Raw genomic sequence first — 15,191 nt, forward strand, 5'->3', positions numbered from 1 at the left:
CCAATTTTTCCTTTCTTTTTGAATGAAGAAGAGACATTTTTTCTTTTTCTTTTTTTTTTTTTTTTTGAGTTACCACTATATGAGTGTCCTGGGTCATCTGCACAGATTACAGTTAAGATGCACTCCTGTGTTTAGTGAAGGCTTGTGTTTTCCCATTTAGATCAGGAAGGTGTGCGATTTAGGGTGACAGCACTTTATTGCAATGCAGTTGCCAGTAACTTTTTATGGCTTTGTTCCATGGATTGCAGTCACTTTCTGCTTTAGTTTTTATTTTTAGCAAAAACATGAATAAACAATAGTATTTCTAGTGTTAACCATGGTCTTAACCTAATTGATCCTTGGAGTGGTCTCTTTTTAAAGGTGTGTTTATTATTAGGCAGTAGCACTTTTCTGTGACCGTACAAAGCTCTTGATTGAACTTCTAATATCCTTCCTAATAACGCTTACTATGGAGAACTGACAGCTGTCTTCACCTTTCCAAACTTGCCAAAAACCAAGTTAAAAATACGAAAAACCTAACACCACCACCCCCACCTCCAAAAACACTCTAAAACCCACTGTAAAAACAAAAAGTAGTATTGACATGTTTACTTAGAAATCCTTGTTTCTCTCTATCGTACTGGTTAATAGAAGCAAGTAATTAAAAACACGGGGAGAAATTAGAAATTAAAGGGTTTGAGATGCCGCAAGCTTTGAAATAGTGAGGTGCATATACAATTCTGTACACGCATTATTTGTAGACATGAGAATAAGGGCTGAGGTTTTGTCTTTGCTGTATTTAGAAACTGATTTTTATGAGCTTTATGAAGTGTATTGTACATGTTTTCCTAGGAGATTACTAAAACAGAAGGAATTTTCTTTGATACATACTCAATCATATCATAAAATGTACGCCTGAGATATAATATGCTTAGAAGTTTAATGCTGGCCTCTAGAATCATTGTTTAAGACTTTGTTCTTCACGAGGAAAGAAGAGTGCACAGCTCTTGTCAAATCAAGCGTTCTGCAGTTTGTTCTTCAAAAACACAACAGCAGTTTTAAGTATTTGAAATTTAGGAAAGTGTATAGCAATGTAGCTTTTACTTACTGTTATGTGTTGGTTGTCCATGTCTTCCCCCCACTGTTTTTGACAGTGTCTTGGGCAAATAGCAAGCCGCTGGATTGCAGAGAATGTTGGGATAATATTGTTAATTCAGGACAGTGGTCAGCTTTTATATGAATGGAAAATTCACAAATGTAGAGAAGCAAAAATAATGTTCTGGGTAATGATGAGTGCAAATGGTGGTTATTGACAGTGCACATCTTGGTGCGAGTATTTAGTTCTTTCTGCCATTTTGAGGTCTTAAGTAATGATTTTGTTGGAATGTCAGATCACAATGATCACATCTTCTCTATGTCCTCAGACCACAAGTGATTATAGGAGGAGACAAGTTTGGAGAGGCCTTGAATTTTTTGGCTGCTTAAGTAACTTCATGAGGGAGGATTATTATTAATTTCTTGTAATTCAAAACAAGTCATGTCTTGCACTTGTTCTGTGGTGGTGTTTTTGTTTTTCCTGTTTCCTACACACAGTTTCTTTACAATTCTCTTGTTTTCATTCTGTGTGCCAATGAATAGTTTCAGCTTATATCTTAATTAGTTACATGAGTCATGACATGAAGTATTGAGTTGTTATGTTTTGAATAATAATTTATCGATCTTGCTTTTGAATGGAAAACGACTAATGAAAAGGATGGCCAGCTGGTTGCAGTAAGAAGGGTGAAAAGTAGGCACCTGGCAAACACTTCCGTACCAGCCTCTGCAAAGAGTCTTGTGGAACTTTCAAATGTATTAAGCACACAGAGTCAATCTTTTTTCAGCGACATGAAGTCTTGCTGGTTTAAAAGTAGGTATCAGGTCTAGCATATCTCTTTATTTTGAGCAAACTGCACTAAAATAGAGTTCGATTTTCTTTATTGATTGAGAGTGTATCAGATTCTGTAGTTAAAGCCCCGACCTTTCATTTATTCACTCATACTATGACTGCAAATCTCATGTTTCGGCTTTTAGAATGTTTGTAGCAATGCAGGGAGGAGAGGATTTAATGCACATGTGATTTACCTAGTTTCTTGAGCAGAGTCTGCAGTCTCTCATCTTCATTGAGACTTTGATGAGACCTGATTCCCTACCTTTTTGCCTTAACCACAGGTGCAAGCCAGAGAACAACAGGACATGGTCTGTTAACAAAATTGCTCTCTTCAGTGTCATGTATACACCTTAGAAATATCACTCCATCCTATGATTGGTGGCATGCATCTGATTCTAAATGCTGCCTAGAGGAGACAGCTGATTTGATTTTTCAAAGTAACTGTTATCAGTGTTTAAATCCTCATACAAAAGGAGGGGAGGGAAGAAGTTTATGTTAGTTTGCCTGTTGTAAACAGTGTATCTTAAAATGCATGCCAAAGTTGATGTTTTAATTACACACCTAAAGTGGTAAGTTTATTTAAGCACTTTTTATTGTGAAACACCTGGCTTAAAATTTAGCACTGCTGTTTCACTAAATTTTAGTTTTTCACAATCTGTAGTTACCCTATAAGCAATAAATATGGAATAGCAGCTTTATAAAATAGGATGTTTAGTGATACAGTATTTATTGTGTCTCTGCGTGGCATGGCAGGTCCTGACTTTATTGTTGTCTACATTGGAATCTTGACCTTAAGTACAACCATGATCTGCAACAGTATAGTTCTCTGCGTACATATGGTCCTCCATGACAGTCTGTCTCTTGAAAGTGTGAGAATATGCTGCAACACCATTGTACATTTGGCATATATCCATTATATATAATATTAGATAAAAGCTGGGGGTCAGCAGCTTTGTGTATAAAAGTCAATTCTCCAAGAAGTTTTATAAGTGCACATGAAGAATGCTTTTTACTGATCATTTGAACCAAAGCATAAACTTGGAAATACTGAATTGTAACAGAAGGAGGACATACCTGTCCTTCTTGAGGTTTGGAGAATTACTTGCCTGATCTGTTTGTCTGGGATCTACGCTACTACCACTGTTCACATAAAGCTGCTGTGGCTGCCGACTAAAAGGTTGCTTTCCCTTTGGTTCCAAGTACATTTGGACACATCTCAGCAGCATTTGGTCTTGAACTTGGTCATACTTCTAAGTGGCAATGAGCTGGTTAGGATCTTCAAGACCTTTTTCTTGAAGGTTGGGTGACTAGTTTAGCCCAGGAAAACTCCAGTGACTTTTGGACTGTTGATTTCCAAAGAATTACTGGGGGTGGGGGTGGAACACCGTTTAGTGAATCCCAGCTGTTAAATCTTATCAGTCCTCTGTTGAAGGCATAATACTCGAATGATAGCATAAACTATGTTAACTAGCTGTTGTCCCATGTAAGAGGGAAGAAAAATTGCTTCGTGTGATGAAAGCTGTATATCAAATGTAATACGGAATTATCTAGTTTTGTGCTGTAAGAGAACTTAAGATAAAATTATAATAGTGATACACACCTTCATAGCCCAGAGAGTAAGTTTCTACTGCCAGATTATGTCCTTTTGAAAGGATTATGGGGAAAAATAAAAGCCCCAAAACAACGAAAACCAACCATGAGATCCAGGCATTCACTCCATAGTTAGAAGAAAAACTCCTGTCATTAAAATCTGTGAATGTGGCAGCACATAAAATCAAACCAAGGTCAGTATGCTTTAGTGTGGTTGGCTTTTACACTAGAAGTTTAAGTGTTACAGATTGGTGTCTCATGATAGTTACAGTCATTGGAAAGAGTAAATAATTGTGAAGGGGTAATGTTTGTAGCAGGTCAAGTGTGAACATGTTATATTAAGGTTTAAGATCACCAAAGTATGCGATTAAGTGATGACTATCATACAGTTTGCTGAAAACATTAATTTTGGGCTCATAAAGGTTACCCCCTTCTGAGAATGGGTATTGAGTTCTTAAAAGAAATTGGTATTTATTTTTTCCCTTAATTATGGAGTATGTGATTGAATGTTAAGAAGTAGCTTAATTTCATTTGTGGGGTCTGAATTCCTATTTGAGTTGTCTCAGCTTGATATTACTTGCTAATTTTGTAAAAGTACTGAAGAATATCATACTCATTTCTCTAAGAAAAGTTACCAGACAAGAAAAATAGAATTATACCAAAAATCCAATGAAAACTGTTTTCTGTGTTTGGAGGAAGCCAAATGTAGTGTCGTGACACAAATTTTGCCTGAATGATCTTTGCAGGATTGAGTGTGACTGAGGCTTTATAGTAATAAGTATTGGCAATCAAGGGCTGTACAGTTCACATCACATTTGGAGTATTAATTATATCCTTATTTCTAATGGAGTGCTCCTTAATGGCAAGAGCCATTTATTCTCCATACTGCTGACTTGTCCTGTGACTTTGAACATAATTATTTATTCTTTGCTTGGGTTTACTCATGTGCAGAATTAAGTTTTACATACTTCTTAGTGTTGTTGCAATACCTAATTAATATTTATAAAGACCTTTGACATCCTGTGATGAAAGGAGCTGTGCAAGTGTTCAGTAGTGGTGTTATTTTATTAGTGAAAATACGGGAGGAGTCAGGAGGATACCAGTTTTTAATTCCAAGTGAGCAATGGAGTCGTTCTGTAACCTTGAGCAGGTCACACAGCCTCTTGTTTTGTAACATATCCTGGGAAAGCTCTGTGTTGTGCAGCATCTGTTATTAAGTGTCATCCTTCCCTCCCCCAAGTCAATTCTAAATGAAAAAAAAACCAAACACCTACATATAAAACTTCACTGAGCTGCTAAACTTGGTTGGTATTTCTTAAGGAAATACATCATTAAGCAGAGGGTGAGAAGGTAGTGGATGTAACAGTTACATTTTAGAGTCAGCGTGAGAACCTGAGCGTGTGTTAGGTAGTCACGGGCCAGACTGAATGTTGCCTGTTACAGATCTTTATCGTGCTCTCAGTTCAGTGTACGCTGGGCTTAACTGTAACTTTGCTGTGAAGCGAGTGTATATAATCTTTATTGCATTCTAAGAACTCACTCACTCGTTAATCCATGGTATTTAGCTGGTAAACAAGTTCTTACTTCAGAGCGAGTGCTGTCTGTATTTGAGCTTTGTGATTGCCAAGATTGATAATCAGCTCCTACAGCATCTAGTATTTGGCTGTTACATAACAATATACATATCAATCTCCTGTGTGGTTTTTCCTTCATCTGACAGAGGAAGGTTATGATTATATACTGTCACTAAAATTACAAGATACTGTTGAACTTTGGAAAAGTATATATCTGTTTTAAGACTTAGCCAGCTAACCATTTGTCTAATTATATAAGGCGCAATAACATTAAATGAAGTTACTTCATGCATACAGATACAGGGTTTCAATTTTTTTTTTTGTTTCATACAAGATGCTCTATCTGCATTTTACTCATTGCACAAAACATATAAATAAGGTTTAAAACAAGGGGCTTCAAAACTGATATTTAAAGTACTTCAGGAAGGAACCAACTTGCCCAGTGAAGTGTGAGGTGTAGCTGAATACAAGTGCTGGTTTGTGCGTGTGTCTTATGGTGGATTCAAATTGAAAGCACCTGGATCTTTGTCCTATTTTATTGCAGTCTGGTTGTACGGCTTGTTCCTGGGGGCTTTTGACTTGCCTTTAGTCCTGCTTTAGCACTCAGCTCAGTTGGCATAAGGATGATGAGAGATAGTGTTTGTCTCTGTTGAGGATAAACAATGGTTTGTAGCCTTCAAGAACAGCAATTATGGAAAGAAAAAAATATATTCGTATAACCCTAGTTATAAGCCTTAATTTATGGAGCATGCTTAGCAGTAATGGAATACCAAGAATTTACCTGCCCAACTACAGCTGAATATACTGAACATACGTAGATAGATGTGTTTTGAAGAGACAGTAATTCGGCAAGATTTATATAGCTTTTCCCAGACCTGCAAAATATGTTACTTTTCTTTCTGCCTTTAATTTATACCTCCTGATATGGATCATGACAGTCCTGAAACTTTGTAACTGAATATTTGCAGGAAGTAGCTGAATGAATTACCTTACCTGTTAAAAATAAATATTGCCTCAGGCAATAACTGGAGTCGAAAACACAAACCTTAAATACCTTTGCCAAGAAGATCTGAGCAAGCTGTAAGAGTTGTTTTTTTAATGTATTAGAAGTTCAAGCAACCTTAACTTGCTGGTTCTTCCAGCTTGGCCTACAACAGATGAATAATAACTTTCTGTGGAAAACCTTGTTCTTAACTTCCCACTGATAAAATTAAATGCATTCTTGCTTTAGTATTTTGATTTAGTATAATTAAAGTAATGACTTACAGTTTGATAAATGTTATTTTCATTACTGCAGTGCCCTGAAGCACTGTATATGGAAAAATTTACAATATTATACAGATCTGGAGGTATGTAATGTGCTTGTCAGGTTATTAATTAACTTGCATAAAGTGTTTTGGTTTTTATGGCAAGTGAATTTAGAGTATTTCTTTGGAAACGGAATAAAAGTAAACAATCAGATTGCTTATAAAATGAAGTATAAATTATACCATTCCGATGATGTGAGGGTATCCTTATAATATCCTCAGGCAGGTGGAATTCCAAGCACCTCATCACTCAGTAGAAGCGGCTTTTAAGCAACATGCTTCTGTATGGGTTGTTTGGTTGGGGTTTTTTGTTTGTTTGTTTGTTTCCTGTGGTGTGTTTTCCCCCCCCTAGTAATTTAACTGTTACTAAATAGAAACTGCTTCACTCACACGTATATATTTTTTCTTTGATCTCTGCTCAAGTGCCATACCACTAAACTTAAGAAAACCTCCAATATTTTAAAGCATGTTAAACTACGGCAATAACACTGTAATGTGATATTACCTAATGTTTTCTTTATTTCCACCTTCCCCTACAGTTCTATCCTGTATCTCCAGATACTCTGGATCTTTACCTGGCTGACTTTTGGGTCTCATTTTTTAATGGCTGAGAAACAAAAATATAAAAATGTCAGTCATGATCCAAGGAGTGTTAAAATTTGTTTTAAATGTAACTGCTTCTGTTCTCAAAGATGATTTAGTTTCTTACTGTATACATGGCCTGTGCTGGTGCCACAAATGATGCTCTGGCAGAAAATGTTTCACTTAATTAAACTATATTATACTTTTTCAGTATTTTTTCTGAAATGTCACATTCTGACATTAAAACAAATGTCATAATTGTTGTGCGTACTATGGCATAGTTACCATAGCAAATAGATTTGTTTCTTGGGACTTTTTTTTAGTGCTAAAAAATAATCCTATTCTTGGCATTTAAGACAGAAGTTTGCAATCTAAGAAGGTACAGAGCTGCTTTTGTTCAAATTATATTTACACCGTAGACAGCAGTCAGCATTTGCTTTTCAGCTGCAGTCAGAAGTTGAACAGTAAACATGCTTTTTTTTTTTTATATAGCACTTGTCATCCATACATACAAGAATATGTTATTAAGGTGGCAGTAAAGCTCATCAACTTCACTTCCATCAAAATTTGTAAGCAGTTCAAAGCCCCAGTGAGGCATCGGTGAAGCTGCCAGTAGAGCTTTGAGCTTGACTTACAGAATTGAGTTGAGCTGTGAGACGCAGCAGTGTACTGATACAGACACCTGAAGTGGAGGGTAGCTCATTTAGGGGGTTTTGTTCCAGTTCTTCTGCAGAAGACATACTGGTAATTAGCTCCCTGCTCACTGGACCACTGAGTACAGAAATCCTTGTTCATTCTACTCTCAGGTTGTACTTTTTTGGGAAAAAGGATTCCAGAACTGGATTGCCAGTGTCACTGGTACAGAAGTTGGTTATGGTCAGCAATGCAAAATCTGCTGGCAGATGGGTAGTATGGTGCCCCGTGGGAAGTCGGTGCTGAGGATGATCATGTTCAACACCTGTATTAATGACCTGGTCAATGGGATGGAATGTGCCCTCAGCATGTTTGCAGATGATCCTAAACTGGGCTGAGTGATTGACACCTGGAGGGTAAGGTTACTGTTCAAGGGGAACTCAGTAGACTGGAGAAAAGGGTCTAACAGAAACCTCTTGAAATTCAACACATGTAATTGGAAAATACTTCACCTGGGGCAAAATAATCCTGTGCTATAGCATAGGTTAGGCATCCACTGACTAGAATGTAGCTCTGCAGAAAAAACACCTGAAGTTCCTGGCTAGGAAAATGTAGAATGTGAGTTGCAGGATGTCCTTGCTCTTAAGAATCCAACCATGTGCTGGGCTGTATTAGCAAGGCCAGTGGGGTCAAGAGAAGTGATTCTTATCTGTTCAACACTTAAAAGTCCACCTTTGACATACTGTGTCCAGTTTTGGCTTTCATACAGGAAAGACACTGATACGTTAAATGACAACTTAAGATGATAAGTCTTTTGGAGCGTATCTTGCTGAGAGAACTGGATTTGTTCAGCCTTAGAAATAGAAGGCTAAGGGGGCTAAATGTTACTGCTGCCTAATGAGAGGGCAGAGAGAGCCAGGCTCTTCCTGGAGGTGGTGCATAGTGATTAAAACAAGAGACAGTGAACACAAGTTGCAGAAAAGAAATTCTAATTAGATATTGGGGGAGGCAAATGCAATGGGTGTAGTAAAGAAGTGGAATAAGCTCCCCACAGTGGTGGTTGTGTCTCTGTCTTTGGAGATACTCAAAATGTGACTAAGTCCTGAGCAACCTGCTTGATGATGACTAGACCAGATTCTAGGTGACTTCCAGGGGTCCCTTCAGTCAGAATTATTTGTGATTCCAGTAGTGAGACAGTAAGAATATCATGTGCAGAAAGTGTCACTTAGTTCCAAAAGATGAATTAGTTTAAAAATAAAAATAAATAATAATTTAAAAACCCAAACTAGAAAGGACTGTTTAGGGAAAAGGTTCTGTGTAACTTTTCTTCTGTTAGTTTTCAAATGAAAAGATTTTTTTTTTTCCTCATGTGCAAACCATTTGAGATTATAAAACTGGTAGAGTTTACATTAATTAATCTTTTAATACTAAGTGATACTGGCAAATAGTTCTGTATACTGTACTTGCAGACTAATAAGCAATCCTTTAGCTGACATGTGGCACTTTTCCCAGATGGCCTGCATTAATTTCAAACGGTGTGTTGTATGGCAAAATAGGGCTCTTGAAGTATTTCTATATGCAGAAATAGGTGAAATGTTCTTTTTGGATGGTGTAGTGAAAAGAAATGTCTGGCATGCAAAGGAAAGTTCAGCAGTGGCTTCCACAGAGTGATAATCCATCCAGTGCCTTGATATCTTCTCTCCTCATCTCCCCCCTCAATTGCAGAAGTGAAAGGACTTCACTCAGTGGATTATACAGAGATTTATTTTGCCAGGTAGTCTTTCGTCTTACCTGCTGAAATTATGACTTCAGTGAGAAATAGGTTTTGGAAAAATAAAAATTACGAGGATAGATGACTTGTAGTGGAATTGTACTACTTGAGGATTGCCTGCTCTTCCCCTGTCAAAAACTGACATGTTTTTCTCTAAGCCTGTAGCAGAGACCCGTTCTTCATTGAGATTTCATTGTGGTAGCTGTTACCCATTCTACTGTTCTATTTGTTTGTTTTGCATTCGTTTCTTTATATATTTTTTGTGGCTTTCAGAACCACAAAGATATTTTTCTTGGTAAACAGTAGTAGATAATGGAGCTTTCTACAAGTGTGTATAGTTTTTAGAGAAACATTAGGTTATTTGATAATCACGTACAACCTCGAAGTCCTGAACAGAACTGTGTCTTGCTGAATGAGTGTTCTGATATGATAGCCTACTGGACACCTTAATTACAGTCAGATTTCTAACTGAATGTTTTGCCATTCTTAGGTGATTTTTACCACATTTCACAATCTCTAAACACACTTTATGTGTGTGTTTGGTATGCATGAGCGCGCATGCTTGGAAGAAATAATTACTGATCTGTAAGAGCTGTGAAGCATTTGAAGACTGAAGTAGGGAGAAAACTCGCTCAGTTCTTATTTCCGAGAACTTTGGCTCTAGCTCTCTGTTTCCTTAGAACTTTCTCAACTGCGGCTAACATTTGGAAACTTTAGGTCATACCTGGAAGTGATTCTTTTAATGTATTTAATTTATAGAGCTGGAAAGTAATTCTGTAAAAGGAGTTGTCATGGTTTAACCCCAGCCACTTGCTTGCTCCCCCTAGTTCCTATGGGGGAGAGAATCTGAAGAGTATAAGCAGGGAAAACCTTGTGGGATTGAGATAAAGATGATTTAATAGGTAGAGCAAAAGCCATGCACATAAGCAAAGCAAAACAAGGACCTCATTCACTGCTTTCCATCAGCAGGCAAGTGTCCAGCCACCTCCAGGAAATCAGGGCTCCATCACACAGAATGGTTACTTGGGAAGACAAACCCCATAACTCTGAACGTCCGCCCCTTCTTCCCTCAGCTTTATATACAAAGCATGATGTCTTATGGCATGGAATATCCCTTTGGTCAGTTGAAGTCAGCTGTCCCAGCTGTGTCTATTCCCAACTTCTTTTGCCCCCTAGCCCACTCACTGGCAGGGCAGTGTGGGGAGCAGAAGAGGCCTTGATTGCTTAGCAACAATTAACACCAGCACGTCATCAATACTGTTTCCCATCTCAAATCCGAAACGTAGCACTGCACCGGTTGCTAGCAAGGAAGTTAATTCCATCCCAGCTGAAACCAGGACAGGAGTACTAGCAAGAAACATGGAATATTAAAAACATTTCAGTTATTTTTGTTGTTTGTTTTTTTTTTTACACAATCCAAAGTTTTCTTATTAACAGGAGACTCTTAAAACTGAAATTGAACCCCCCCTCTACTCCCAAAGCAATTGTTGAAATGTTAAGAGCAAACCTCCTTATTTATGAGCAGTAAACAGCTCTTCATGGTCAGAGTTGTTTTCTTTCTATTATGTAAATAATTGCGCATATACATATAGAATACTCCAAGAAGAATTAGTCTTACTCTATTAACAAGTCTAATAGCAGTCTATAAGGAGTCTTTAGAAAAGTGTACGTTTAGCAAAGTCATTACGCCACTGTTTTAAAGTTGGTTATTTTCTACAGCAGCTTCAAATTACTGATGTTTTGCTGCGATAAAGGCATATCAGTTGTTCCAGATATGCTATTTAAAGTAAGCAAACTTCTTGCTGTGACGCTGTTTTGGTTTTCAGCCAAAGAGGAGAAAAAAGCAGCTTACTCTAACTCCTTGATGAGTAATAATCTCCTGCCTTTTGAAAATGCTGCTTTTTGGGGCACTTCTTTTCATTTTATACATGACAAGGTCTGTATTTTGTGTGCATAAAATCCACAGCTTGCCCTGGGGGGCAGGAATGTGACACACTTATATTATTGTAATGATTTTATTATAATGTGTGTTATATTGTGTACATATATGTTACAAATATAAAAGTTGTAGTTTCATATTCTACTGAAGTGCTGAGTTCTGATATCTTGATTTCACTTTCATTCAAAAAGTGTGCGACAATTGTCCTTTTACAAACTGGCTGATTTTAAACTACATCATTTATCCTTCACGTCGGTATTGTGGTAGTTCGTTGATGCTGTAAACTTAAATCTTAGTTCAAGCAAACAAGTAATCTTCCCCCCCTCCCTCCTTGCAGTTTTTATACTCTGGGTCCTTTGGGGTGTTATTCTGAGGGATCAGGTTTTTTTCCTTATAAACATCAGAATTCATGTGGCATAAAGTAATTTTCACATGCCGTTTTTGTCAGTTCAGCCTAAAGACTGACTTTCTAAATGGTTGTCTCCTGTTTAACCAGCTTTTGTATGGCTTAGATCTGTCCGGTTTCTGCATGCAAGCAAGCATTGTTTAACAAGAAAGGTGGCTATGATGTTGTGCATTTTAACATTTTTTTTATAAAATTAATTAATCCCATTTTGAATCTTTTGATCAGCAAGTTTGTAATTTTTTACATGGCCTAGTCTAGTGGAAGTAATTTTAGGGTCTGTCAACCCTGGTGTTTATACCATGCTGTGTTATGTCTTGCTTCTGCTTGATGCTCTGTTTAAATGTGCTGGAGTACGCTTGTGTGTTTGGACACAACATACTTTTCTCATACTGTTGAAATAATGGAGCGTGTCTGTTATTGTGGGATACACTGAATGAATGGAGAAGTAAAACTCTATAGATTTCTATACTCCAGGAGCATTGCATTTAATTTTGCTTCCTTTTTAGTCTTGGCCATCCAGCTTCCTGATACGATTTTAAAAGCCTTCATCCACCTTGAGCGTTTGAAGCAGTAGACTGTCTTTGCTGCAGCAAGAAGGGCCTGCACCTCAAGGTGCAAGAACTCATTTGAGAGTTTGTAGTGTGCTTTTTCTTCATTGCTCATACCATTAGTTCTAATTAGCTTATATTTCTTAATGCATTTATATACAAATACTTTTATACTAGAGGATTGTACCAATAAAGCCTGTGTTAGAGTTAGAATTGCACAAATGCAGGTGACAGTGCTTAGGTCACGTATGCAGAGTATGGGATTAAATACAGTCTGGAGGAAACTCTCTTCTTAATATGTCAGAACAATGTAGGAGTCTGTTTCAAAAGGAAGTACGCTCGCTTTTACTAGTATATCTTCCTATTATACAATTCATAGAGTTTTAACTGGGTGCGGTGTGGAGAGCTGCTGTTTCATTCAATTGCAACCACTTTAACACATTACTTTGAAAGAAGGTCCCTTGCTGCTTGTGCACGCTAATTCTGGTGTTCATCTGGTAATACTCTAAGCTAATTCCATTTACAAAACAGGGGAGAATGGTCCAGATGAGTTTTTGTGGGTTGAATTTGCTTGCCATATAATTAGCTGAGTTCCAGTGAAGGCGTAAGCAAGGGAAGGTCAGAAACAGCTTGATGAAGAGAAATAAAGTGGAAGAAAATGAAGCCTACTTGTCCAGTGGCAGCAGCAAGCAGTTTGTGACATAGCACAGTTGAAGACAGCTTACTTTTCTCTGAAAGATTTTGTCTCTGTATAGATTGACAGGAGCTTTTGCCTTGGAAACTTAACTGGCCTTGAACTTGTTATAAAGGTGTTTTGCAACGCATCTGAGAAACTAATGTGTGATGCCCAATTCTGCTGGTATCAAGTCTGTATAATTGATCAAAATACTGAGGAAACTTCCTGAAGTGCTGAGAAGCTAGAGCTCTTGTAGTTAGAGCTCACTGGAAATTCTTCATCTTGACCAAAGATGGATAGCTTAATATAGAATAAATTTCTGGTTTAGTCCCTCAAGTTTTGAGGCTTTTCGTCTATTTCTAAATAATCAGAAATATATTTGTGGTCTCATATTTTGGATCACTAGAGGCCTGTCTGTAAGAAAGAGTTAGTTAATAGCTCAAGTGTTGCCTCTAAGTGAGACAGGTCAATGCACACAAATCATTATCTTGCATAAGGTGATGGCCTTTTAGCCCTGGCTAGTTATGGCTGAAGCCTTTAGAGAAAATTTAACAGTTTTTAATATGACCTTGTAGTCGTATAGATAAAAGCTGAAGTGCTGCTGATCCTACACGTGTAGTTTTGGAATCCCCCATATTCTGGAAGAAGATACGAGTCAGCTCACAATGTGGAAGCAGATGTGTAAATCATTTTACGCGTGTTAGTGTAGAGAACAGGATGCGCTTAAAGAAGTTTACTGTCACTCCTGTGTTGTGTTATACTATAGATAAACCAAGTTAACTGTGCTGAAAGAAAGTGTTGGGGTCAAGAAGAGGGAAGATGACTCACAGTACTGGTATCTAGTCTGTGTCTTTACATATGAGGAACTTCCAAATGCTGTTGCACTGTTCTGCTGTAGCCCCATGGAAGGAAATGGGTGTTGCATACGCTAAAGTGCCTTTCCTGAGTTTCTAGGAATTTTCATGTATTGCATTTTAGTAATATTTTCTGTGCAATTTTTTGTTTGAGGGTGACTTTACAGGTTGTGGGGTTTTTGTGTAGACTAATACTCTGTGTGGTGCTTTATCTCTACCCATCAAAGCGTGTTGCTAGCAGATAGTATGTAATACATAGTACGTCATCTCGTCTCACAGTTCACTTTGTGATAGCAAGAACTTTGAAGACAACTTCTCCCCTTTCTGTCTCAAGCCCATACGTTGCAAGAATAAGCCTTTTTAAAATAGAGATTTATGGAAAAATTAATATTAGGATTTTGCAGGAAATTAACATTTTCCAAAACTGGTAAATTGTTTTGGGGGATGGCATACTTCTTAGATACCTTTTTTTTTTTTTTTTTTTTTTTTCCCCACTTGAAATGGCTATCTGGTTTAATAACTCGGACTTCACAAATATTTTCTATTGCTTCTCTAATTAACTAGGTGAAAAACCATCCTTTTTATGAAACTGCTGCTTTTGCTTTAGCCAGAAGAGGTTGTTACAATAACTTAGATAAGTTACTGAGTATACTGCATCATAGCTACTGGGTCTGTTTGGTTTGATTTTTTTTTTTATGAATAAAATAAAATTTGGATTACAACCTATAGTTTCTCTTCATTTGTAACCTGTTAATATGCCTTTAAATACTCAGAATTAAACTCTGTAGGCCTTTTAAATTCTTTTCAATAATGTTGATTCAAAGATTTTGTGGGAAATACTGAAGTGCAATTAGGTTCTATTTTTAAGATCGACACATGCTTTCTTGAAGAAAGCTTGAGTAAAAAGCTGGCTGCTGATTGTTATTTAGCAAACTTCCTCTTCAGGGTTGTGGTGTGTCCGTGTTCCCATTACTATGTGCTGGTAACAAAAACCGGAACCACACCCCATTGTATTACTCTAAATTCACTCTTTTGGAGTTGATGGATTTTCTCCTGTGTTAATCTTGTCAATGTAAGCAGCTGGTTGCTGGAATGTACATGATAGATACCCCCCCGCCCCAGTTTCCTCGACCAGGCCAGGAAGAATTATCTTGTAGCTAATCAGAGAAGGTTAATAGGCAGCGTTGCCTTCTGAATGAGTCGATGAGGTACATGAAGGCTTTGTTTATGTTAATTTTATTAGAACACTTAACACGAACTTAACTTGCAGTGTTTAACAAGTTTCTTCCTACAACTGGAAAGGGAAACCATTGATCATAAAACTTCAAATATTAGTGAAATGCATCAAAGAGTAAAAGTGGGAAGATGGCAAAGGTGATACCCAAAATGGCAATGAGTTATTTCC

General features: G+C 37.4%; 1 protein-coding gene across 11 annotated transcripts in view; it reads left to right on the forward strand.

Moving 5' to 3' along the window:
- The window catches only part of TNRC6B (trinucleotide repeat containing 6B), a 79,157-nt gene that overhangs the window by 13,811 nt on the left and 50,155 nt on the right, over positions 1–15,191 (forward strand). For 10 of the 11 annotated variants that reach the window (XM_014963867.1, XM_014963869.1, XM_014963870.1 and 7 more), the window contains exon 1: positions 11,182–11,299. The exons of the other annotated variant lie outside the window; for it this stretch is intronic. In XM_014963867.1, the coding sequence (XP_014819353.1) occupies positions 11,256–11,299 (44 nt within the window). In that variant the 5' untranslated portion in view covers positions 11,182–11,255. Of the gene's footprint in view, positions 1–11,181; positions 11,300–15,191 lie in introns of those variants that run through there. 11 annotated transcript variants of the gene reach the window in all.

This window comes from Calidris pugnax, unplaced genomic scaffold, assembly GCF_001431845.1.
Source record: "Calidris pugnax isolate Ruff unplaced genomic scaffold, ASM143184v1 scaffold44, whole genome shotgun sequence".
NCBI lineage: Eukaryota > Metazoa > Chordata > Aves > Charadriiformes > Scolopacidae > Calidris > Calidris pugnax.